The sequence below is a fragment of the Microcaecilia unicolor genome, chromosome 1, assembly GCF_901765095.1.
Source record: "Microcaecilia unicolor chromosome 1, aMicUni1.1, whole genome shotgun sequence".
Taxonomy (NCBI): Eukaryota; Metazoa; Chordata; class Amphibia; order Gymnophiona; family Siphonopidae; genus Microcaecilia; species Microcaecilia unicolor.
The window spans coordinates 502,346,186-502,372,351 of NC_044031.1; the positions used below are offsets into that span (position 1 = coordinate 502,346,186).

Consider the following 26,166-nt stretch of genomic DNA (forward strand, 5'->3'; position numbering starts at 1 on the left):
CAGGGTTCTCCATTATCGCCCATTCTGTTTAATGTAATGATGTCACCACTAGGCAACAGACTAGAAACAGCAGGATTCAAAACATTCATATATGCTGACGATGTTACCATATATATAACCTTCCAAAATAACATTAAAGACATCTTACAAAAGGCAAAACTTGGCTTAAATCTGATGGAAACCTGGGCCTCAGAATTCAAACTAAAGCTAAATAAAGAAAAAACTAAATTCATGGTCATTACCAACCTATTTGACTAAAACAACTACAACAGTTTCACAATTGACAACACTTCATTCCCCATTGACAATAATCTGAAAATTCTAGGTATAATTATAGACAAACATTTAACATTTGATACTCAAGTCTCCTCAGTAATCACAAAATCTTTTAGGTCTCTTTGGAAACTAAAAAGGATCAGACCCTATTTCTCATCAGAAACATTCAGACTATTAGTACAATCATTAAAATTATCCCAATTCGATTATTGTAATGCCATATATGCTGGCTGTAAGGAGTACCTGTTGAAAAAACTCAAAACAGCTCAAAACACTGCAGCCAGGTTCATATATAAAATCTCTCATTTTGAAAGTGCCTCCCCTTTATTAATCAAATTACACTGGCTTCCCATCAAAGCGAGAATCACCTTCAAATTATGTACCTTTATCTTTCAAATACTAAATGGCACAGCTCCAGATTATATGGTACCATTAATAAACTTACCTCAAAGAAACACTAAATATGAGGCAAGAAATTATCTCAGACTACCCTCCCAAATTGCAAAAAAGTGATCTACAAAACTGTCTACTCTGCAGACTTCACTTACCTAGGAACCAAATGGTGGAACTCCTTACCACCGTAAATAAGAAATATACAGGAATATACTAGATTCCACAAAATCCTGAAATCATTCCTATTCAAACAAACCTTCACAAAAAACAACCATATCTCAAACAATTAATTACCGTATTTTTCGGACCATAAGACGCACCGGACCATAAGACGCACCTAGGTTTTAGAGGAGGGAAATAGGAAAAAAAAAATTTGCTTTTTCCCTCCTCTAAAACCTAGGTGCTCCAGTGCGTCTTGTCCGAATCCCTCCCTCCGAGTTCGGGATCGCCCTCCCCCCGGCCCTGTCACCACTTCTCCCTACTCACGCGATCTTCCCTGGTGGTCTAGTGACGTCGGGGCAGGAAAGAGCTCCCTCTTTCCTGCCCAGCGCACTGCTCTCCATCCTCCTGTATGCATTGCTGCCTGACGGTCTCGGCGAGATTCAAAATGGCCGCCGAGAATTGAAGTCCCAATTGGATTTTCCCCAAGTCCACCTTAATAACGGCTTTGGACTTTTCTTTTAGGAAGTTATCCAAACCTTTTTAAAACCCTGCTAAGCTAACTGCTTTTACCACATTCTCTGGCAATGATTTCCAGAGTTTAATTACATGTTGAGTGAATAAATATTTTCCCCGGTTATGTTTTAAATTTACTACTTTATAGCTTCATTGTGTGCCCCCTAGTCCTACTAGTTTTGGAAAGAGTAAACAAGCAATTCATGTCTGCCCGTTCCACTCCACTCATTATTTTATAGACCTCTATCATATCTCCCCTCAGCCGTCTTTCCTCTAAGTTGAAGAGCCCTAGCCGCTTCAGCCTTTCCTCATAGGGAAGTTGACCCACCCTCCCTTTTGCATTTAAATTTACTTTCAAAGTAAACTGAATAAGAATAAAGGATTAATATAGAAATAAAATACAGGAAAAACAGTCATATCTAGGCAACAAAACTAAATCAAATTAACCCTATATAGTCCACAAATGGAAAGAGGCAAAAATCCGTATCCCTGAGGAAATAGGGAATTCAAAAGGAAACAATATTATTAAAATAACAGCAAGCTAAATAACAATACATTACGACTCAGACTTATTGAGGTGAATCAGTTTCTATTTGTAGCAGAACCTTTTCCTTCCAAGAGAAACTACAATTGACAAAAAAAACATAAAATATATATTGATGATTATCAATGTAAATAACTTATTTACGTGGATATCTCAACTGAAACCTAGCACCGATATCAATCACTTGTCGAAGGAAAAGGAATTGCTTGCATCTGGACTGAGTGGACCACACCACATCAGGAAATATGAAAATGTTCACATTGTGTGATATAGCTTTAATTCAAGGACATACCACCTCTCTGTTTTATAAAAACTTGAGGTCTAAATCCTTTTCTTTATCTGCTTCCACCAAACAGATATGGTGTTTAAATACAGACTGGACTGGTACTGGTGAGGAATGGGCTTCCTCCTTTTGTTTTACAATCTGCCCCACAGCCTCCACTAGCCTCTCTCAATTTTCATTGGTTAACAGTGCATCAGTGACTAAGATTGAAAATTGTTTGCCTGGTTTTTAAATCAATTTTTTCTCTGAATTCAGGTGGACTTGTAAAATTACTTGAGATCCCTTCTTCAGGTAGAAGTTTGTGCTTTTACCTAACATTAAATTTACATTATCCAGCAAAAAAGATATTTGGCTAAGATCAATTTTGGAGGGTTCTTTTCCTTTTCAGAGAGCCTGACTTTGGAATAACTTACCTAAGTCCTTCTTTTTTTTGTTAGATTTGTACCCTGCGCTTTCCCACTCATGGCAGGCTCAATGCGGCTTACATGGGGCAATGGAGGGTTAAGTGACTTGCCCAGAGTCACAAGGAGCAGCCTGTGCCTGAAGTGAAAACTGAACTCAGTTCCTCAGGACCAAAGTCCACCACCCTAACCACTAGGCCACTCCTCGAAGGATTTGCCGTCTTATGCACTTTTTAGGAAGCTTTTAAAAACTTTTTTTATTTGACAAATAAGTTGAGACTTGGATGTTTTAGATAGGTTATAATAGATAATCTTGTACATTTCCTTGTGTGGAAAATTCTTTTCTTTTGTAAACCGCCATGAATCCTATTTGGAAAATGAGCGGTGTATAAAACCATGATAGAATAGATTGGAATAGAATAGAATCTATGTATTTCTTCAACTATAATGCCATATGGTCTTCTAGTAGACTCCGATATAGATTAACAGTGGGAAATAGACCAATCAATCCAGGAACAGATGAGGAAACTTGAATAACTTGAACAAAGTTTTTCGAATGAAGACTCGACACAGTACTGTATTTTGGCCACAGACTTGCTTCAGGAGTGCTGATATATTTTTTCTCTCATAGACCAACGTTTTCTTGTGAGACAGATTTTTGATGATGATTATTCCAAAGATAGCAATTTCTGCCAAAGTCAGTCTTTTATATTTTTGTGTATATTTCCAATTAATATTTGTTCGCCTAGGTTCAATTTTACAATGTTACATCATAATTTTTCCCTTTTTATGTTCTAAATATATATATTTCTAACTTATTCATGTTTATGTTTTTATTTTTGTTGAATTACGATTGTTATTGACTTTGTTTTATTTTATTAATGTACGTTTAGACTCCTGAATCAGGCTTGTGGCTGAAACACAGTACTGTGTCGAGTCTTCATTCAATAAACCTTGTTCCAGTTACTCTAGTTTCCTCGTCTGTTCCTGGATTGATTGGTCTATTTCCCACTGTTAGTCTGTATCTGTGTATCTGTCGTGGGATCTCAGTATTGGCGGACTTTCACTGAACTCCTAGTAGACTCCAACATGCAAAACTGTGAGATACTAACTTATGCTTGCACTGTAATCTTCAACTTGGTGATTTAATGCATACGGGGGCCCTTTTACTAAGCAGCGTTAGTTCCAGATTGGCGTACAGCAAGACTGTTGCCACATGCCAACCCTTTAGTAAAAGAGCCTCATGATTTTTTCATGTACCTGTTCTCAACAATTTTGGATATCTATACGGAATATTATCAAAGATATTTTACCAATTTCCTCTTCTTTAACAAATAATATAATTTTTGCTCATTCGCAGTCACTGATCCTTTAGATAAATGGCAAAAAAAGCTGCTTGACATTCTGATTGCTATTTTAATACAGATGGTTCTCCACAACTGGAAATCAGTGAATTTCTTAAACTCTACATATTGGTAAATGACCATTCTAATGATCTATAACGCTGCTGAATACTCGGGTCTTTTTATAAAGGCATGCTAATGTTTTTAGTGAGTGCGTTAAATATGCATGCACTAAATTCTAGAGATGCCCTTATATTCCTATGGGTGTCTCTAGCATTTAGCGTGTGCTAAAAACGCTAGCGTGCCTTTGTAAAAGACCCCCTAATAGACTAATACGTATTGAAAAGATTTAGGGGCCCTTTTGCAAAGGCGCACTGAAAAATGGCCTGCGGTAGTATAGATGCGTGTTTTGGGTGCGTGCAGAATCATTTTTCAGTGCACCTGTAAAAAAAATGCCTTTTTAAAATTTTTTGCTGAAAATGAACGTGCGGCAAAATGAAAATTGCCATGTGTCCATTTTGGGGCTGAGACCTTACCGCCAGCCATTGACCTAGCGGTAAGGTCTCATGCAGTAACCAGGTGGTAATGGTCTGCGTGCGTAAAATGCCAATTACCGCCTGCACACCAGAAAATAAGAATATTTTCTGGCATGCGTAGTGGACGTGCATCAAAAATGAAATTACCACAAGGGCCACACGGTAGCCGGGCAGTAACTCAAAATTGATGCACGAGCGCGCATAGGCGCCTACACGGCTTAGTAAAAGAGCCCCTTGGCCCCTTACCTCTTTATATGCTCAAAACCATGCTTATTCCTAAATTTTTGTTCCCTTTTATCTTTCTCCTTTGACTAATATCTAGTCCCATTCCCATCTTTCTATCATATATATTGAATTATTTTGGCTCATACTAATATATCTTTCAATCCAGGGCTATTAGATGGTTTTATATTTAGTGTACAACCATGTGATGTTATTTTTCTTCTCATCTGAAAATTACTCTATATTTCTTTGCTTATGGCAAATAGTTATATTTTTATTACCACAGCAACTTTACTATCTGTACTCCCCTTATTACTTGCCTGTTCTTTTTTGTGCAGGACTAACAATTTCACAGTTCTATTGTTCATTATTGTATCTGTTAAATTTTTTTTTTTTTTGTTACATTTGTACCCCGCACTTTCCCACTCATGGCAGGCTCAATGCGGCTTACAGGTACTTATTTGTACCTGGGACAATGGAGGGTTAAGTGACTTGCCCAGAGTCACAAGGAACTGCCTGTGCCTGAAGTGGGAATTGAACTCAGTTCCCCAGAACCAAAGTCCACCACCCTATAACCACTAGGCCACTCCTCCACTCCATAAAAGTTTATTGAAATTAAAAAAAAAAAAGAGAGAGAGAATGTGGCAAAAGTAGCTTAGCAGAATTTACATAGTAACATAGTAGATGACGGCAGAAAAAGACCTGCACGGTCCATCCAGTCTGCCCAACAAGATAAACTCACATGTGCTACTTTTTGTGTATACCTTACCTTGATTTGTACCTATCCTTTTCAGGGCACAGACCGTATAAGTCTGCCCAGCACTATCCCCGCCTCCAAACCACCAGTCCCGCCTCCCACCACCAGCTCTGGCACAGACCGTATAAGTCTGCCCAGCACCATCTCCGTCTCCCGCCACCGGCTTTGCCACCCAATCTCGTCTAAGCTCTTTAGGATCCATTCCTTCTGAGCAGGATTCCTTTATGTTTATTCCACGCATGTTTGAATTCCGTTACCATTTTCGTTTCCACCACCTCCCGCGGGAGGGCATTCCAAGCATCCACTACTCTCTCTCTGTGAAAAAATACTTTCTGACATTTTTCTTGAGTTTGGCTAATTTCCTAAAATAAAATTCCCTAAGCCAATATTAAGATGGACTTGGGAAAATCCACTGTTTATTTCTAGGATAAGCAATATAAAATCAATAACAGAAATAAACAAAAAACCCAACAATATGAGAACCAGAGCCTAAAGGATACAAGAGGCAGAGGAATTTTTACTTAACAAACTGTTTAGCTGGATGCACCTGTTTTCATTCCCCTCTTCTTTTTTTTTTTTTTTACCTTTTGCTTGACCATGTCTTGTAAAATCACTTGATCTTTGCTAAGGAGTGGGATCTTAGAGAATGAGCCAATGTAACGCCCATTTTAAAAAAAAAGGTTCCAGGGGAGATCAGGGAAATTATAGACCGGTGAGTCTGACGTTGGTGCCGGGGAAAATGGTAGAGGCTATTATTAAAAACAAAATTACAGAGCACATCCAAGGACACGGATTACTGAGACCGAGTCAGCACGGCTTTTGTGTGGGGAAATCTTGCCTGACCAATTTACTTCAATTCTTTGAAGGAGTAAACAAACATGTGGACAAAGGGGAGCCGGTTGATATTGTATATCTGGATTTTCAAAGGTTTGACAAGGTACCCCATGAAAGGCTACAGAGGAAATTGGAGGGTCATGGGATAGGAGGAAAAGTCCTATTGTGGATTAAAAACTGGTTGAAGGATAGGAAACAGAGAGTGGGGTTAAATAGGCAGTATTCACAATGGAGAAAGGTAGTTAGTGGGGTTCCTCAGGGGTCAGTGCTAGGACCGCTGCTTTTTAATATATTTATAAATGATTTAGAGATGGGAGTAACTAGCGAGGTAATTAAATTTGCTGATGACACAAAGTTATTCAAAGTCGTTAACTCATGACAGGATTGTGAAAAATTACAGAAGGACCTTACGAGACTGGGAGACTGGGCGGCTAGATGGCAGATGAAAACAGGTGTGAGGATATTATAATGCCATTATATCGCTCCATGGTGCAACCACACCTTGAGTATTGTGTTCAATTCTGGTCGCCGCATCTCAAGAAAGATATAGTGGAATTGGAAAAGGTGCAGCGAAGGGCGACTAAAATGATAGCGGGGCTGGGACGACTTCCCTATGAAGAAAGACTAAGGAGGTTAGGGCTTTTCAGCTTGGAGAAGAGACGGCTGAGGGGAGACATGATAGAGGAATATAAAATAATGAGTAGAGTGGAACAGGTGGATGTGAAGCGTCTGTTCACGCTTTCCAAAAATACTAGGACTAGGGGGCATGTGATGAAACTACAGTGTAGTAAATTTAAAACAAATCAGAGAAAAGTTTTCTTCACCCAACGTGTAATTAAACTCTGGAATTCGTTGCCGGAGAACGTGGTGAAGGCGGTTAGCTTGGCAGAGTTTAAAAAGGGGTTAGACGGTTTCCTAAAGGGCAAGTCCATAAACCGCTACTAAATGTACTTGGGAAAAATCCACAATTCCAGGAATAACATGTATAGAATGTTGGTACGTTTGGGAAGCTTGCCAGGTGCCCTTGGCCTGGATTGGCTGCTGTCGTGGACAGGATGCTGGCCTCAATGGACCCTTGGTCTTTTCCCAGTGTGGCATTACTTATGTACTTAAGTACTTTCTAGTCTGTGTCAGAGAATATTCTAGCAAGGGGCATTATATACACACAGGAGTAGTCTAGTGGTTAGAACAATCCAGATATGGCCAGTTCAAATCCCACTGCTGCTCCTTGTGATCTTGGGCAAGTCACTTAACCCTCCGTTGCCTCAGGTACAAAATTAGATTGTGAGCCCTCCAGGGGCAGAGAAATACCCAGTGTACCTGAATGTAACTCACCTTGAGCTACTACTGAAAATGTTGTGAGCAAATTCCAAATAAATACATTTTTTGATCTGAGATCTTGCCAGGTACTTGTGACCTGGATTGGCCACTGTTGGAAACAGGATACTAGGCTTGATGGACCTTCTGTCTGTCCCAGTATGGCAATGCTTTTGTTCTTATGATAGGGCAGATAGTTTGAAGGATCTGGAAGGGTTGGAAGGCAGTTGAAAGGGACAGACAGCTATGGAGATGGTGACAAAGTCTTTGAAATAAATAAAAGGGAGGCTGGGAGCATGGATAGGAAGACACAATAAGTGAATTGGAGAGGGGAGAGTGACAGGGAAAGAACTAGGGCTGGTGAGGGAGATGAGAGGCAGAGGAAGGTAAATGAGATGGGGAGGGAATTATTAGAAATGGGGGATGAGAAAGTGGATGAAAATAAAAGGAATAGGAGACTAGGAAAGGAATGAGACAGAGGAAGGAAATAGGAGGATAAAGGAAATAAAAGTAGGAAATAGAAAGTTGATAAGTAGGTGAAATAATGAACACTAATTGAAGAGGTCTCTCAGTTATTACTGTTAGGGGTCATGTATACAGAAACATTGCTGAAAGGTTCTGGTCCTTTTAAAATGCAGCTTGGATCATCAGGCCACAGGTTGGTGGCATGATGTTTCCGGGTGCTAGAATAACCCCAGCTATAATGTGGCTTGTGATGTATACCACAAGCCATTTTATGTACTGCTTTACATGCATTTGCATGTTTTGCATCTCAGCACTGTGTAATGTGGGGTGACCTAACAGTGGGTTAGGACACCATAACCAGCATTAATCCTTTTAATACACATCAAGAGGCATAAAATGCTGCTTAGGACCCTAACACAGCTTGATAACTACCTTCTTAATGTGTACTTTATAGAATTACCCTCTAGGTGCACATCATGAAAATTTATGTATCTGATGAGTTCTTGAAAACACACAGCAGAGAAGGGAAAAACAAGAGATAATAGGTGCCAACAATCCTTTTTTATACTTCTAGAAGACTCTGAGGGTGCAGTTTCAGAGTTTGAGCGTAGATCTTCGAGACTTCTGATGCAGGTGTCACAGCCAAAACATGGCCCTTGTCAAGTCTTCTAGAAGTGTAATAAAGGATTGCTTGGCACCTATTATCTCTTATTTTTGCCGCCTTCGCTGTGTTTTTTTTTTTTTTTTTTTGCCTGGCATCCTGTTGTGGTGACTTGTTCTCTGTGTTTTGTTTGTCTGTTGAGTTGGTCCAAAAAATGTCATTTGGCTTCCAATTTATGAGTGTTTTTTTTTCTTAGTCATTATCTGCCTCCCTTTTTCTACTTTCAGGTCACAGTCAGTAGTGGAGCCAGGGACCCTAAAACACGAAGAACGTGGAGAGAATGACAACACTCAACCGCTGTTGGCTCTGGACTGAATTCAACATCACCAAACGGCATTGCATATTGCCAAACTACGGCAGTGCAGTAACTTGCACAGCACGCGCTTGACCAACACATGCCACATTCCGCTTGCAAAAGGTTTTCCATTCTCTGACTTGGAATGATTACCATCATGATTTGTCTGTGCACTCGAAGCCGAACAAAACTTCTCAGATATCGTTCAAGCAGTTGCAGAACGTAGTTTCCTTAAAGACAACCAGAATGTCTTACTAAAATAAGAATGTCTGTCTTTTGTTTTACTTCTTCAGGTATATGGCATTAAAGAACTAGAACACGATGTATTATTATTGATGTATTTTTGTGCACATAAAATAAAAGTTATTGGTGAGTTATTGTATTGGGGCTGCTGACCCCATTTTGCCAAAAAACAAAATTTCTGCTTAAGTGCATTTTGCACATAATGAAATTCATCCATGTGGTTCCATAATCAGGTTTAACAGAGTACAGTGCCAAGACTGCAGTCCTGTGACAGCAGCAGTGTCTGCAATGACCTCAATACTTGTTGAATTTGGAACAAATCACCAGCATAAAGTTGTTGAAGCAACATTGTCTTACAGTTGTTGGCAGGTTTCACAATATTTCAATATCCTGAACACTTTTTTTTGTTTTTTTTTAGCCACTGTTACTTGTCAGTTGGATCAGTGGATAGACACAGTGTCAAATGGGAATTTTGTCCTTGTTAAAATGCATTTCCATGTTTTACAGTAGGAAGTCAGTTGTCTGAATCTGTGGGCGGAATGCCACTGGCAGCATACAGTACACAGGTAAATTAATCCTCACAGACTGCTTCATAAATATTACAGAGCAAATGAGCTCTCTGTGCATAGAAATGTATTCTACCACCCTCTGTTTCCATAGAAAATGTGTTCACTAAATTTTATAACCAAGGGGCGCAGTCAGAGCTGTGAATTGGTAAACCAGAAAAAAAGGCAAAAGAGTAACAGGAAACTGAAAAGGAGGGGGGGGGGGGGGGGGAAATAAACATTCTGTATGTTTAATATTGAAATGCCAAAGATTCACCAGTTTTGTTGTTTCTGTATTTGCTTTCCTTGGAAAACAAATGATATCCCAAGTTAGCCCAAATGGAAATGGATGAAAATAATGCCAACAATAAACCCAATTCTATAAAAGTCAATTGTGCCAAGAAGTGTTTTCTTGAACCAGCTAAACAATCATGCAGAGCTTTACAACTCCAGTCAGATGGAGGAATTTGCTAGAACAAAGGACTCTTCCATGTGAAATAATACAATAACAGATGACATATGACAGGCAAGCACAGTACAACAGCCTTAGGAATATTTTTAGAGATGAGATTTTGTTTTCAAATAGATCTTGTTGGAAAACCCTTACAGAGAAAATATGATAAAGAGATGAAATTTCATTTTTTTTTATTAGATTCAGTTGGCTACCTTTAGATATTTATTTTGGTATCAGATTGGATCATGCAAAGCTAACAAGGCAAAAGCTATGGCTGCTGAGTAATCAGAGTCTCAGTCATATTGGGATGAAGCCAGGTGGCTGAATAATATGTTGTAAGACCAGGAGCTTGGGGCGGGGGGGGGGAGGGGGGTCAGTGTTGGCGGTTAGCTTACTTATTTAAATGCTGGCTTGACATTTTAATATGTATATCAGTGGTGCTGACAGACTGCCATTGTCCAGATAGCAGCAATACTCAGTCACTATCCATAGAACCTATAGCGCTCATTTTGAAGCAGATGGACATCTCAAAATGGTAAAAAAAAAAAGTCCATCTGCTGAAAACCATTGCACTTCATCCAAATAGCAAGGGGGTCTGTTCGAGGTGTGATTTGGGCGGACTAGGGCGTACCAAAAATTAGGACATCTTTCAGCAATAATGGAACTGGAAGAAACAACCAAGGCAAAAAAAGGACTTTTTTACGTAGACTTGTTTCAAATCATGCCCAGGTACAAAAACGTTCCCTGATTGAGCAGTTAAATACTGGAGAGTTGAAGCCAGGCATGCCCCCTCCTTTATCTCCCAGTGGTTACTGACCCCCATCACCCCCCCCCCCCCCAAGAAGGCTCTATGACAGCTTTAGGTATTATGGCAGGAAGCAAGTGTAAGGAGTAGCCTAGTGGTCAGTGCAGTGGACTTTGAATAATGTACCTGGAACATCAGACGTGAAGGAAGAGGCTAGCAGACACTTCTCTCTTCAGTTCCGGGTTGACGTGCCTACACTTTGGATGTGCCTACACTTTGGGCGCGCCTACACTTTGGATGTGCCTACTCTGACATCAGATGCCTTCATTTTAAAACTAGGAGTTTCCCTATTCTCTTTGCCTCAGCTACTTCTTCTTCCTGGTTTCTGGTGCGTTCCTGCTGTGATTACTCCTGTTTTACCTGGTTTTGACTCTCTTCCTAGACCTGACCTTGCTGGATTGCTGCCTGCCCTGACTCTCTGCTTAGACCTAACTTTTGCTGGATTGCTGCCTGCCCTGACTCTGTGTCTGGACCTGACCTCTGCTGATTAGTTGTCTGTCTCTGCCATCTACTGAGTCCTGCTCTTGTTCCACTTCCAAGTCCTGCTGGTCTTTGGATCGGCACAAAGGCTCACTCCATTTCTGGACATTGTGACAGCAGAACACCAAGTCTAGCATATGGCCCTTTTCATAGGTTGGAGATTTGATCACCTGAATGAATCCTAGAGCTAACAATGTATCAAGGAAGGTAGCGGTAGTGGTGTCTGGAGTTTCAATGTGTAAGTTAAAGTCTCCCATAACCTAGGGTAGCTCAGGGTTACCTCAGTCACCAGATTCAGCAGTTCTTGCACAGATGATGTTCTGTTGCGGGTGCTCTGTAGACTGTTAGCAGCCACATTGGTTCTGTCATGTTCCTCACCTCATGGCACTAGCAGGGGGCACCTTGGCCAGGGTTCCAGTGGGGGCAGAGATTCTGTGGTGCCCGCAGTGCAGGTCAAGAGCAGGAGAGTTTGCCTTTGAGTGCACTGACATCAGCGCGTTGTTGGTGCTATCCCTGTGGTGCAGGAGTGGAAGAGTTTTGTCTTTGAGTGCACTGATGTCAGCACATTGCATTCGCTGCTTCTGATGCCTCCAGCGGTGTGCCATGCCAGTGGCCCTTTAACTTCTGGCATTCTGAGGCACTCAGGGCTTCGGCAACATTTGCGTTCCGATTACCCTGGCGTTTTCTTTTGTTGGATGAAGCTCTCGTACCTTGCCTGCTACAGCCAAGTTTTTTCCTGACTTCTGATACTGCTACAACCAAGTCTGTTCCTGACTTTTGATACTGCTTCAGCCAAGTCTGATTCTGACTCCTGATACTGCTACAGCCGAGTCTGTTCCTGCCTTCGGTCTTCCTTCCTAGTGGAGTTAATCCAACCGGCCGCCCGCAACCTGAGATCTCAACAAGGGTTTGTTCGCTGGCCCTAGCCCCCTGGGCTAGGTCCTTTCCTCACCTTCTTCCTACCAGGGCCGCCAAGAGGGGGGGGACGGGGGGACAAAATTCCACGGGCCCGGGCCTACAGGGGGGCCCGGCACGGCGCGGTCTCCATGGGTGCTCGCTATCTCGCTCCTCCCTCCCTCCGAGGTTTCAAGTTCCAGGGCCCGCCCATCCTGACATCCTCCCTCCCTCTCTCTCTCCGAGTTCCAGGGCCCACCCTCCATGTCACACTCTCAAGGCTGGAAACTAGGTTGTGAGCCCTTGGGCCACTGCCGAGGAGCGGCAGTGGCAGCAAAACCACCCCACGCTAGAGACAGGGCAAATCTCGGGCAAACAGTTAGGCTTCACCTGCACTTGGCCACTTTTCACCAAGAGTTGAGCTCTGGGCTTCAGGTGGCCGGCAGGACTTGCTGGACAGGGCAGGACTGGATAACAGCAAGGCAGCACAGGGACTGAGGGTCAGAGGGGAAAGGGAGGAACATGGGAAGCAAGGCAGGAGACTGGGCAAGGAAGGGAAAGCTAAAGGGCAGAACAGAAAGCTGCAGAACAGCCACTAAACAGGGAACAAACACTGACTTACAAGACACAGAACTAAGAGCTGCAAGCAGCCCCAAAGCCACAACACAGACAAACAGAAACTAAACACAGAATTACAAACAAGAAACCAGGCAAGGAAAGCAAGCAAAACCTAAACTAAACACAGACTAACTAGAAACAGGCAAGAATCTCAGGCAAACACTGGACTAGCAGAAGTGCAACAAGCACCATCATACCAGGGCCTTAGACGCAATGCAAAGTCAAAGCAGCAAGGTTTCAGAATGGCTAATAAGCCCAGCAGCACCTGGAGCTCAGCTGCAACCATCACCAGGAAACTACGGGTGCTGTGTAGGTTCAATCCAAGCAAGCAAGTCTGGCAGCCCAGAAGATCCGGACCGGACTGGGCTGAAATCTGGAACGGGTGACGGTCTACAGAAGCCACCGGTTCTGGCCACCAAAGGGCGAGGTGAGCACAGACGTGACACTCCATCCGTCCGTCCCTCCCTCCCTCCGTCCTAATTTCAAAAGCCTTTTTCTTACCTCATTGGTGACAGGGTTACGGCGACAACAGCACGCAGTGAAAAGCGTGCAGGCTCGCGCTTCAGCCTTCCCTTGTCTGTCTCTGAGCTCTGGTCCCGCCCTCATTTCCTGTTTCCACAAGGGCGGGACGAGAGCTCAGAGACAGACAAGGGAAGGCTGAAGCGAGAGCCTGCATGCTTTTCACTGCGTGCTGCTGTCACCGTAACCCCGTCCCTGACGAGGTAAGAAGAAGGCTTTTGAAATTAGGATGGAGGGAGGGGGGCCTTGGAACTCAGAGGGAGGGGAGGGCAGGGGGGAGAAAGAAGAGATCGCTGGACAGGAGGGAAGGGCTGGGCAGGGGGGAGAGAAGAGATTGCTGGACAAGAGGGGAGGAGGGAGAGAGATAGCTGAACAGGAGGGCAGAGGGGAGAGAGATCGCTGAACAGGAGCAGAGGGCAGGGCAGGGGGGAGAGAAGAGATTGCTGGACAAGAGGGGAGGAGAGGACAGGGCAGGGGGGAGAAAAGAGATTGCTGGACAAGAGGGGAGGGCAGGGCAGGGGGGAAAGAAGAGACTGCTGGACAAGAGGGGAGGGGAGGGGGGAGAGAGAACAGATTGCTGGACAAGAGGAGGGGAGGGGGAGAGAGAAGTGATTGCTGGACAAGAGGGGAGGGCGGGCAGGGGGAGAGAGAAGAGATCGTTGGACAAGAGGGGAGGGGAGGGCAGGAGGGAGAGAGAAGAGATCGCTGGACAAGAGGGGAGGACAGGGCAGGGGGAGAGAGAAGAGATCACTGGACAGGAGGGCAGGGCAGGGGGGAGAGGAGAATTGCTGGACAGGAGGGGAGGACAGGGGAGAGAGGAGAATTGCTGAACATGGATGGATGATTGGAGGGGGCAGGGGAGAGAGGAAATTTACTGGATATGGGTGGATGGAGGAGAGGCCAGGGGAGAATGGAGAGTTGCTGGACATGGATCGATGGAGGGGAGGGAAGTCAAAGAAGGAGATGCACATGGATGGAGGGGAGGGAAGAGAGGAGAAATGCTGGACATGGATGGAGGGGAAATTGCTGAATTTAAGGGCTGGATCGGAACACTTTCAGGGCAGATGCTGAAACTGGAGGAAGGATAGGGACAGGGCTACAGATGGTAGACAGGACGCATAAGGACACAGGAGGATGGTGGACATGGTGAGAGAAAAAATATCAAATGGAAAGAAGACACTGCATAAAACAGAAGACGGGACCAAAGCGAATAGGAAAACTATGATCAGACAACAAAGGTAGAAAAAAGTATTTTATTCAGAATTTATTAATTGGAATATGTCAGCTTTTGGAAATGTGTATCTGTGATATTTTTCATGTAAGTTTCAATTTTTCTAGTATTGCTGCATGCTGAGTCTGACTTCTTGAAGTAACTTTCTAGTTCAGTATTTTGCCTTCATATTTTTTTTATTTATAGTTCCTCGTGTCATATCTGTTGTCATGTGTTTTTCATGTGTCATCAAGGTACAGTATTCTGCTAGTGTGTAGTATTTGCAGCCCTTTTTGTTTTGTGTTTTTGTTTGTTTCACTAGGTTGTGTACTGGTGTTTAGAGCACGGTGTAATTATAGTGCTGCCTTTCCATGCATAAGGTTGTAGCTCGTCCTGTCCTTGGAATTAGTGTGGTTTGGTAAGGTTATGAGTGGGTTTTTGCACAAGTTTGTGTATAGTGTTTTGCAGTGGAGAGATTGTGTTTTGGCCTTACTGAGGTGGCACCAAAACATCAGAAAAGGTGTAGAGCCTAAATCATGACACACTACCTCTTGAAGGATCTACATTTGGTGCAGGGGCCCATCCCAGTGGCGGACCGAGGGGAGCGGGTGGAGGGGGGAGTGGCAGTGACCTCGGGGGGGGGGGGGGGGGGGCAGGGGCGGCCTTGTCCCGGGCCCGGCCCAGTCTCTCGGCGGCCCTGCTTCCTACACAGGCAGTCCGTCTCTGGCCCACGACAGGTTCCTTATCTCCCAGCTGAGTTAGGAGGCATTCTAACTCAGACAGGTGGAGGACGGAGAGACTGCACAGTTTGATTGTCTCTTGAATGCTACCCCCTCCACTCTGCTTCCATGGTCTTGGTTGGTGCAGAATAGTGAATCCTGTGGGGCATAGTTCAGTCAATGGGACTCCTCTGCTTTCATCCAGCCAGGTCTCAGTTATTCTCAGGATGTCCAGATGGTATTCATTGATGACACCATGAATCACAAGGAATTTTTTATTGGCTGATCTGCATTTATTAGGCCAAAGTATTCAAGTAGTATTTTGTGCTTTTAAATCTTGAAACAAGGTAAAATATGGGCTAATGCTCAATATCTAACACTGGTGCTAGAGGCAATTAGCGCTGGACTAGCACCGACGTTAGTGAGTGCGCAATGCCCAGAGGGCTCTAGCACTGGAGACACCGTATTTGCTAAAGATTAGCAAAATTATAGCTGATCCTATGCAAATTTAGGTCTTTAGATATTCCCTCCAATGCTCAGAAACAACGCACAAACTAAACTCTGCTCTTACTGATGGAAACTTAATATCAGCTCGGAGATAACATTAGGTTTCCAGGGAAAAGGGGGCTGAAGGTTTGCTCTGGATCAGGCTTTGGGAGAATGAGCTTTCCATGAAGACTTAGCTTAAAAGATCTCTTGCTCGCAGCCAGTTTCTGAATTCTGAAACGCCTGCAGATCCGCTCACTGCTTCACCCTCACCCCCTCACTGCAGGCACTTTGCTTTGCTCTCAGATCATTAGTCAGGGTCGCTAAAAAAGAAAATTAACTTCACAATGTTCAATGCTAACAGTCCGCATATAAACCCAAAGGAATCCTGTATAGAAGGCATGGAAACAAAAAAGCTTAGCGGTGATTAGATGGCAACACCAGTAAATGGGAAGCAAAGCCAGTGCTGGGCATACTTCTATAGTCTGTACCCTGATCATGGCTAGACAGATTCAGTTTCAGTAACTGCCAGTGCTGGGCAGACTTCTACGGTCTGTGGCCTGATCATGGCTGGACAGATTTGGATGGACTGGAGTGGGGCTTTGATGACAACTTCTGAACAAGGCCAGTACTGGGCCTTCTACGGTCCATGTCCTAAAAATGGCAAGGACAAATCAAGATCAAATATACATCATTGTCATGAAATGCCTAGCCACTCGCCTGGGGTCACCCCGTGGCCACTTGGAGGGTCTAACCCCAGCACAGCTCAGGTCCACCTGCATCTGCTGCTGGTGCTCTACACTAGCACCCTCCTCCCACTGACTGGGTCCCAACCGCCTCAAGTGAGTCTCCCGCTACCAAATTATCCCCAGTGATTTCTAGGTTACTGGAGGCCACACTTCCAGTGGTCCCACAGTTCCCAGAAAGCACTCACGAAACCAACACACAAACCACCAGGATTCTTTATCAGTCCAGACAGGCAGAGTCAAGAAACTAAACAGGTTTATTATCACAATGAACAAAAAAAATGTGCAATCAGCAAACAATAACAGGTAACTGAATTATGCATCAATTATAACACTAAGTATCTGGTTACTTCCTAAAAAGTACCTGGAGAGATCAGGACTTACATAGCTGTTCCACAAAAAATACTGTGAATCAATGTAATAGCACACCCATTCATTAAGCAAGGAGGAAAAAGACCTCATACATCTGTGGCCAAAAATGGCATATAAAACCGGACTGCAAAATCAGTTGATCAATGTGCACACAGTTAAAAAAGTAATCATTGGTCAAAAAACCTCCTGAAAAGTTCACTTTTCAAAACAAAAAACAGTCTTAACAGCAAAGTCATGCAAAATGAAATCACCATGAGCATTTATCTTAAGTAGTGCGATGTATCGATTCTCAGTCGTTCAGTCTTGGCAGGATAAATGAATGGCAGTGAAGTCCCGACTGACCTGTTTCGCTCCAGCTTCCTCTGGAGACCTACACTGTGCCCCAGTTTGCCGGAGAAATTTACATAGCGAGACAGCCTTCTCTTTTGTTGCCCCCACTCACTCCCTATCAATGACCCCAACAGTGAAAAAAATCATTTTCTCTCCCTTCTTTACCCATATGTTCTCTCTCTCCTTACCAACCCTTTTCTCATTACCCCCAGCCACCCTCTCCCTATCATTCAGAAAAATAAAATTGTTCTTTCTCTGTGTTCATTCTCTGCTGGTGGTGGTGTGCTGGACCCTGTAAAGCTATAGGTGCTGCTGTGCTCCCTGTAGCTTCTGCACCTGTTCAAAACAACAACAACAACAAAAGCACAGTTGTGAGGAACTCAAGGACTTTCCTGAAGGCCCTAACAACATGGTTGCTCCACCCACTCCCTATTCCAACTTGTTTTATCCCTGGTTGCTTCCACCCTCTCCCTCTCCCTCTCCACCACATGACCCAAACTGAAGAAAATGACTTTTTTAAAACTCTCTGTACCCCACCCAACCATCCTAACATTCCATCCCTTCTCTTATCACCCCTGCACCCACTCATTCTTCCAAAGACCCCAACAATAAAAAAAAGTATATTTCTCCCATAGGCATTCATTCCAAAGACCACCTCCTTCTTCTTGCCCTCATCTAGTCACTTATTCCAAGGGCACCCTCCCCACCAAAATAAATAATTTAACTTAACAAAATGATGACAATGGCCCACATACAGGCAGAACTAAATAGTGGCACCAGCTCAGCCATTTTACTCTGGAATCAAGATGTTCCTGCCAGGGTCCTACTCCGATTCCAAACAGGCATCGAGGGAAGGCACTAAGGCTCCTACTAGCAAGAGCAGGCATCAGGGGAAGTTGTGGAAGGCTCTGCTGATGCTCCTCTCTCTGGTCAGTTACAGCACTAGGCTCCCCTCTCAAAGCTTCACACATGTGGATATATATTTATCTTGGGCAGACTGGATGAACCGTACAGGTCTTTATCTGCCATCATTTACTATGATACCATGATATCATAAAATAAAATTGAAAATCACTAAAACAGCATGAAAAATTATTTTAGCTGGTAGAAACAGCAGTAATAAGCAGTACAGTAATACATGGCTAAATTTCAGTGAGGACATCCTGTTTCCTGATGGGTTCATCTTAACTGTTGTAATCTGCCTTGAGAAGCCTGGTGATACTAATCTAACCGATGAAAGGTAATTCTGTTCTGTAACACGAGGTTAACTTATTTTTTTTTAACCTCTGGGGGGTGAGGAGGCTCTTGTTCATGCCCATGGGTGTGAGCCACTTGAGCTGTGGTCCCGCCATAGATGCAGGTGCTCCGGGGCAGCAGACTTGTTTTTGGAACCACAGGAGTTCCTAGAACTTGGCCCTGAACCTCAGGCAGAGCCGGGGCCTTTCTTAAAGCTGCTCCCTACAAAAATCGAGCCTCCAGTGGCTCCAAAAACAAGTTTGCCACTCCGGAGCACTCCCTCATGCAGCCTGTACCCACGGACAACAATGGGAATCTTCTCACCCCCAGGACCCCCTTGAGATATTGTTCTGATGGTTCCTTTGTGTACATCCATATGCTGCACAAGCAGGCATTTTTCTATAACTGAAAATAAGAACATGCAGACTTAATCAGACTGAAAACTGTGAGAACCGGTGAGGGAAAAGTGGGAAGGAAAGATTAAGGGCTTTCCTTAGGGCTATGCAGAGAAGGTGGCCTCAGCTTTTTGACATCATACCGTCTTCTGTCATATTAAACCTCCTGCAAAAGGTAAACAAAAAAAGCCCCCAACAACTAAGGATTCACTAATTGACTAAAGGCCTTGAGGGGATTTCAGGAGGAGAAGTCGCATCCCTGTTGCCATGCCAGCAACCAATCCGCTGACCAGGTAAACAAAAAAAAAATTTCAAAGAAAAAAGAAAGCTTGAGCAGAGGGCAGGGGGATTCACTGAATACTCTGAAGGCCCTGAGCATAGGCCACTGCTGGAGGCTCTTTAATTGTAGTTCACAAGCAAAGAGAAACAGTGCTTACTTGAAAAGTGCAGGGAGATAAAAAGTTGCTTATATCCAAACAAACAAATGAAATAAAACTAAGTGAAAGAAAGAAAACATAAAATAAAACTCAGGACTGGTATCCCAACATAGACTGAGCAGAAGTATGTAAAAATGTGAACAGTAAATAAACAAAAAAGTGTATTATTTAACCTGAATTGTTAGGAGCCCGATGTGAACACAGCCTCAGCCTCTCTCTAGTAGGGGTCAGTGGTGATTACTGGTATTACTTCCATATGTCCTTTGGATTTAATTATCACTGCTCACTTAGGAGGAAGAGGCTTTCAATAAATCTGATGTTGCACTTGTAGTGGTCCATCTCCTCCTGTAGTCTTAGATGGGTCTCGCAAAACCTGATTTTGTGATTCCACATTTGGGTTTCATGAATTCTACATGAATATTTATGAGACAAATTTACACATGCAGGGCCTCAATACATTCAACTTTGTCTTGTGCATATGTTTTCTGTATACACTGAAAACCCAACTAGGGTTGCTAACTAGATTCAGATTCGCCTGACAGAGCTGATTCGGTCCTGGGCTTACCCACTGCATACAGGCACTTGTGGTTCTGATTTCCCCATTGGATTCCCTAAGCAAAGCAAGGCTACAAGTCCCTGCATGTATTGGGGTAAGCACAGGACCGGATTAACCCTGTCGGGCGAATCTGGACCTAGTTGGCAACCCAAAACCAACTGGCTGTGGGATCTCTGAGACTGGTTTGAAATGCATCATATATATATATATATATATATATGATGCATCTCAAACTTCAGGCTTCAAAGAATCTCTGTCCCACTGTTCCAGGGTTTTAAAAAGGTTTGGAGAAATTCCTAGAACAGACGTCCATAAACTGTTATTAAGGAAAATTTGGGGAAAGCCTCTGCTTATCCTTGGGATTAAATAGCATGGAATCTTGTCACTTTTTAGGACTCTGTCAGGTGCTTGTAACCTGAACTGGCCATTGTTGGAAACAGGATACTGCGCTAGATGGTCCCCAGTCTGACCCTGTAGGGCAACTCTCATGTTCTTGTGTTGTATAGTGATTCGTGGTCATGTCCAATGTCCTGGTCTTTAAGCCCATGCTTTCTTAACCAGAGACCCTATGCTCTTACGTAGATTTCTTGGGCAGTCAACTAGCTTATGACTTCAACAGGGCAGCCATTTTATAACATCTACATATGGCCCAGCTCTTACAGGCAAATCCCTCTTTCTACAACCATTAGTGATTAGCAGGCTATACATGTTTTTAAATAAATATACTCTTCTGAAAGTAATTGTATTAGAAATATAAGTATGGTTTCTGCATTTGAAAGAGGTCCAATTATGTGGAAGAGACCTTCCACAAATACAGGATTTTGGTAGATGAATGGGACAACAGGATATAATGGGCCCCTTTTACAAAGCGGCGGTAAGCCCAGCACGAGCTTACCACTCGCTAACAAGGAAGTACCACTGGGCTACCGCAGCAGCCTGGTGGTAGTTCCCATTCCCAGCGTGCCATCATATCCAGTGCTACAAAAATATTTTTATTTTTTTGTAGTGCTGGTGTGTACCTGGCGGTAATTGGGCAATGTTGTGCACTGCCTGGTTACCACCGGGTTAGCGCAGGAGCCCTTATCGCCACCTCAATGGGTTACGGTAAGGGCTCCCCCTCAAATGGCCACACAGGTGCTTCACTTGTTGCACGGCCATTTTCTGAAAAAAAGAAAGACCTACCTTTTACCCGCTGTGGTAAAAGGGAGCCTTGAGGCACGTCAGAAACACGTGCTGATGCCGGCGCAGGCCCCCTTTTGCCACAGCTTGGTAAAAGGGGCCCAGTATATTTTATGAGAACTTAAAAGCAATATATGTTGTTTTTCTAGACAAATGCTAAATTCTTTAAAGGTTTAGATAACGTCTATTGGACCAAAGTAAAATATGTCAAAGATTTAACAGTCAAAGATGAGCTTTTGAGATCATAAAGGACTTTTCCTCAGATGTGACTGCAGGAAGGAAGCATACATACTTTTTTGCATTTTTTGTATCCCATCTTCCCAATCCCAAAGAATTAGCCAAAGCAGCTTACAATAAAACTAATTAAAATAAACAGTTTACAATCATTTATATCTCAAGAGGGGTTCATAGAAAGAAAATTTGAACTGTGTTGGTCATCAGAAGGTAAGGTGCTCATTCCAGTGATATCCTTGCAGTCTCATCTGGAGAAAGAACCTCTGGGGGTCTCAAAATGTAGTGAGCTATAATTATATTATAATTTATAAAGAACCCAGTTTTCTCCAAGAATATTACAGGCACTAGAATTCTGTACTTTTGGGGGAAAAAACAACTAAAACAAACTGATATCTTATCTTAAAATGTATTTATTTATCATCAGTCTTTATGTTAATCCAATCTTTGTTACAGTGAATACAGTATATTTTAGAATTATCTATACAAATGCAACACTCTGCATTCTATCAGACATTCCGATCAGTATTTCTTAATGCTTTCCAAATTGGAATTGAATATCATAACAATTAACCTGAAATCTGTCCACTAATCATATCTTGAACTGGTAGTTTTATGTTTCAAAAAAAAAAAAAAATACTGCACACATTCTTTGATCACAATGGCCTAAATCTGTAAAGTGTAACTCAGTGCATGATTGCATTTAAGAACCTAAAGGCCCTAATAACCAGTGATTCATTGAAGACTTTTGGCTACAGGCAAAGAATGGGAGAAAATGTTTACTAGTAGAAACTCGAAAAAGACATTGTCTCGTTCTTGATTTCTATATTTTGCATAGAGTAAAATATACCTTCCAAATGATCAGGTCCAGACTACAGAAATCTAAATATAATGCCTCATCCCTAAAACACCTAAGGTTTGATTTACCCAAGTTTATGACTTATAAAAATGTAATAACCCTCTTTAACATATGCTTCAAGATTACCCATCATACACTAAATAATCTCCTGCACTACAATATCCATAACTTTACTATCCCATGATTGTTATAGTTGTCCTGGTCTTGCTGCATTTGAGTAAGTGGAACCGACATTTGGTAATATTATCCTGACTTGTATATTGAAATCTGTAGATCTGGACTCTTCTCTACTGGCCATTTATCGGCCATTTGCAAGTATTCCTTTATTCACTAAACTAGTAGAGTCATTGGTTGCTCAACATCTTTCAAGTTATTTAGATGATTATCAGGTTTTGCTTCTCTCTCAGTTTGGGTTTTAGGCTCTTCATAGTACTGAAACACTGTTATTGACATTAGTGACAAAGGTCAGGACTCTACCGGCAACAGGTGATCTTGCTGCTTTCGACAAGGTCAGCGGCTTTCGACATGGTCGATCATAAGCTGTTGCTTGAGAGATTGGAGGAGTTAGGCAACACATCAGTAACAATATTAACTTCATATTCCATATAGGGCATTTTCCTTAACACATGAGCATTATTGTGGACTCATATGTTAAAGGGGTCTGAGTTATATATTAGCTTTTATATTCGAGAAATGGCTGTATGCAGTACTGTTAGATATTGCCGTAAGTAGCTGGAATGAGCAAGTCCTGCTTGTCAATTTAACAGTACAGTATTCCAGTACTGTATGTGTTTTAGTATCCTTGTAAATTCATCCTTCCATATAAGTTCTATGATGTTCAGTATGCAAAACAACTGAGGCCCATTAAAAGCAGATTCTGCATGGAAACCTATAGCCAACATTTAAGCATAGTGTTGGAGGCTGCACATGACAGAAGCTTTTGAAGTGATGTACATTCAGGTACAGTGGGTATTTTGCTGTCCCTGGAGAGCTCACAATCTAAGTTTGTACCTCAGGCAATGGAGGGTTAAGTGACTTGCCCAAGATCACAAGGGGCTGCAGTGACATTTAAACAGGGTTCTCCTGGATCTCAGTCCAGTGATCTAACCATAAGGCTATTCCTCCACTCCACAAGGAGGGCTTGTAAGTTTTGCAGAAGCATAATCAAACTTTAAATGTGTCAAAATTGCACGCACAAGAAGAAATGGAAGATATTTGGGTCCAGATTTATACCAATCTCAAGCAAGTGTTAATATATATTCACATTTGCAGCTATTCAACAAAACCTAGATATTTCTTAAACGGCACCTTCCATAACCCCAAATGCTTTAGGTGACATGAGCTCATAAAACACATATAGCACAGTGCTGTCAAATATCTTGTTTTGATGACTGGCTGTTATGCAGAAAATCTATGTACTTTCACCATTCTTTTCACACATGCAAGAAATAATGTTGAAGCTCATACTCTTTGGCAATATAACCACATCACGTTAGATATGTACAGCAGTTTGGTTTAAGACTTTGTCTCGGGACAGAGCTGTATGCTTTTATGTTTTGTTGTCTCTTGAACCTAAACCTGACCCTAGAATTCAACTAGAACTTTGTGAACAGAAGTGATATGGATACACATCTGATACTATATAGGGGTAAAAGTTTTAACAAGAGTATAAGCTTTCTAGAAACCAAACTCAGTTACAGTTCTTTTTGGTTCCCATTCCTTCAAATGTTTCACCCATTTTCCATATGTGTTGGGTAAAAGTCTGGCTTCAACCCAGGAACAAAAACCATGAATCCTCAACCGACTAATATAATTGCACTGCTTGGCATTTATTACTGGACATTCGCTTAGTGGATAAGACTTAATTCTCCCATAATTTGCATGTAATGTCCCTTACAAAGACTATAAAAGTAAAGTCAAAATGATGGGCGCTTTAAGTAATACTACATATTCCGAGCAGCCCGGATAATGGGTATGTTTAAAACTATCTATGTTTAAGAGAGGAAGACTCACAAAGCTCTTCCCTGTAGTGTACATTTAAAAAGATCAGAACACTTCAAATCCTTTTACAAATGATCCTTTTGAATTTAGAAAAAGAAAGGAAGGCATCATCTCATATCTATTAGTGGCAGTCAGTTGGCACAAGCCCCTGCATTCAGTAGTGTAAAAGGCCACAGCTGGAAGAAAGAGGTCCTACATGAGTTCCTCAGCAGCACTGATCAGATCAGATATATAACTAGTTGCCACTTACAGTGTTCCCTCATAATACAGCTATATCCTTTCTGTTCTATATAGTATTTTATATAATTAGTGGTAATAAACATCCTGTATTAATTAAAATGGCACTACCATAGCAATTATTCTTTAACCTGTTTAAGAAGTAAGAGGAAAAAGAGGTTCTCAAAAGTAGAGCTGAAAAAGTAAGGAAAAAGAGGTTAGCCTTGAAGAGATCGCAGAAAGAGGAAGACAGGCAACAATATCTGGAAAAGCTAAGAGAAGCTAGTACAGTAGTCAGGAAAGCAAAGATGCAAATGGAAGAAAAAAATAGCCAATACGGTAAAACGGGGGAAGAATATGTAGAAGCTGATAAAGAAAGGGGGGAATTGCTTAACAAATATTTATATCCTATGTTCACAGCTGCAGAGCCAGGAGCAGAACCACATAAGACAAAAACAAACAAGAACGGAGGTGTGGTAAAGCCTGAACAATTTTCAGAGGACTATGTTTGTAAGGAGTTGGCTAAACTAAAGGTGGAGAAAGCGATGGGGCCAGACGGCATACATCCGAGGGTACTGAAGGAACTTGCAGATGTGGTTCCTCCCCACAAAAGTGGAAGTAAGGAAGAGGTTGGGAAATACAGGCCAGTAAGTGGTTTCACTAGAGGCAGGTCTTGTCAGCCAAATCTGATTAATTTCTCTGACTGGGTGACCAGAGAGTTGGATTGAGAGTGAGCCTAGATGCGGTGGGATTTAGATTTTAACAAAGTCTTAGAAATGGTTTCATGCAAACAACATAAATAAACTGAGTGCTCTCGGTATGGGCCATAAAGTGACTGATTGGGTTAGGAACTGGTTGAGTGGAAGATAAGAAAGGGTAGTGGGAAATGGAGATCATTGTGAGAAAAGGGTGTTACCAGTGGTGTGCTGCAAGGTTTGGTTCTTGGGCCGGTTCTTTTTAACATTTTTGTAAGCGATACTGCTGAAGGGCTGTTTTGTTTGCCTCTTTGTGGATGATTCCAAAATCTGATGATTCCACATCTGATGGTGTGGATGATATAAGGAAGGACTTATGGAAGCTAGAGGAATGGCCTGGAATTTGGCAGTTTAGATTTAATGCTAAAAAATGCAGGGTCATGCACTTGGGCTGCAAAATCCCGAGGGAACAGTATAGTTTACGGGGTGAAGAACTTTTGTGCATGAAAGTTGGACTTGGGTGAGATTGTATGTAATGATCTTAAGGTTGCCAAAGAGGTAGAAAAGACGATGGTGAAAGCCAGAAGGATGCGTGGATGCATAGGGAGAGGAATGGCCAGTAGGAAAAAGGAGGTGATTATGCCCCTATATAAAATCCTTGCTGCAATCTCATTTAGAAGATTGTGTACAATTCTGGAAATCGTACCTTCAATCAAAAAGATATAAACAGGATAGAGTCAGTCCAGTGGGCAGCTACTAAAATGGTCAGTGGTCTTTGTCATAAAGCATATGGGGACAGACTTAAAGATCTCAATATGTATACTTTGGAAGAAAGGCAGGAGAGGTGAGATGTGATAGACACATTTAAATACCTACGTATCATAAATGTACAGGAAGTGAGTCTCCATTGAAAGGAAGCTCTGGAACGAGGCAGCATA

The 26,166-nt window shown here is 42.4% G+C and overlaps 1 protein-coding gene across 1 annotated transcript in view; it reads left to right on the top strand.

Moving 5' to 3' along the window:
- The window catches only part of CLVS1 (clavesin 1), a 152,234-nt gene extending 143,212 nt beyond the window's left edge, over positions 1-9,022 (top strand). The window contains 1 exon segment of the mRNA XM_030214853.1: positions 8,935-9,022. Within this exon segment, the coding sequence (XP_030070713.1) occupies positions 8,935-9,022 (88 nt within the window).
- The last annotated feature ends 17,144 nt before the right edge of the window (positions 9,023-26,166 follow it).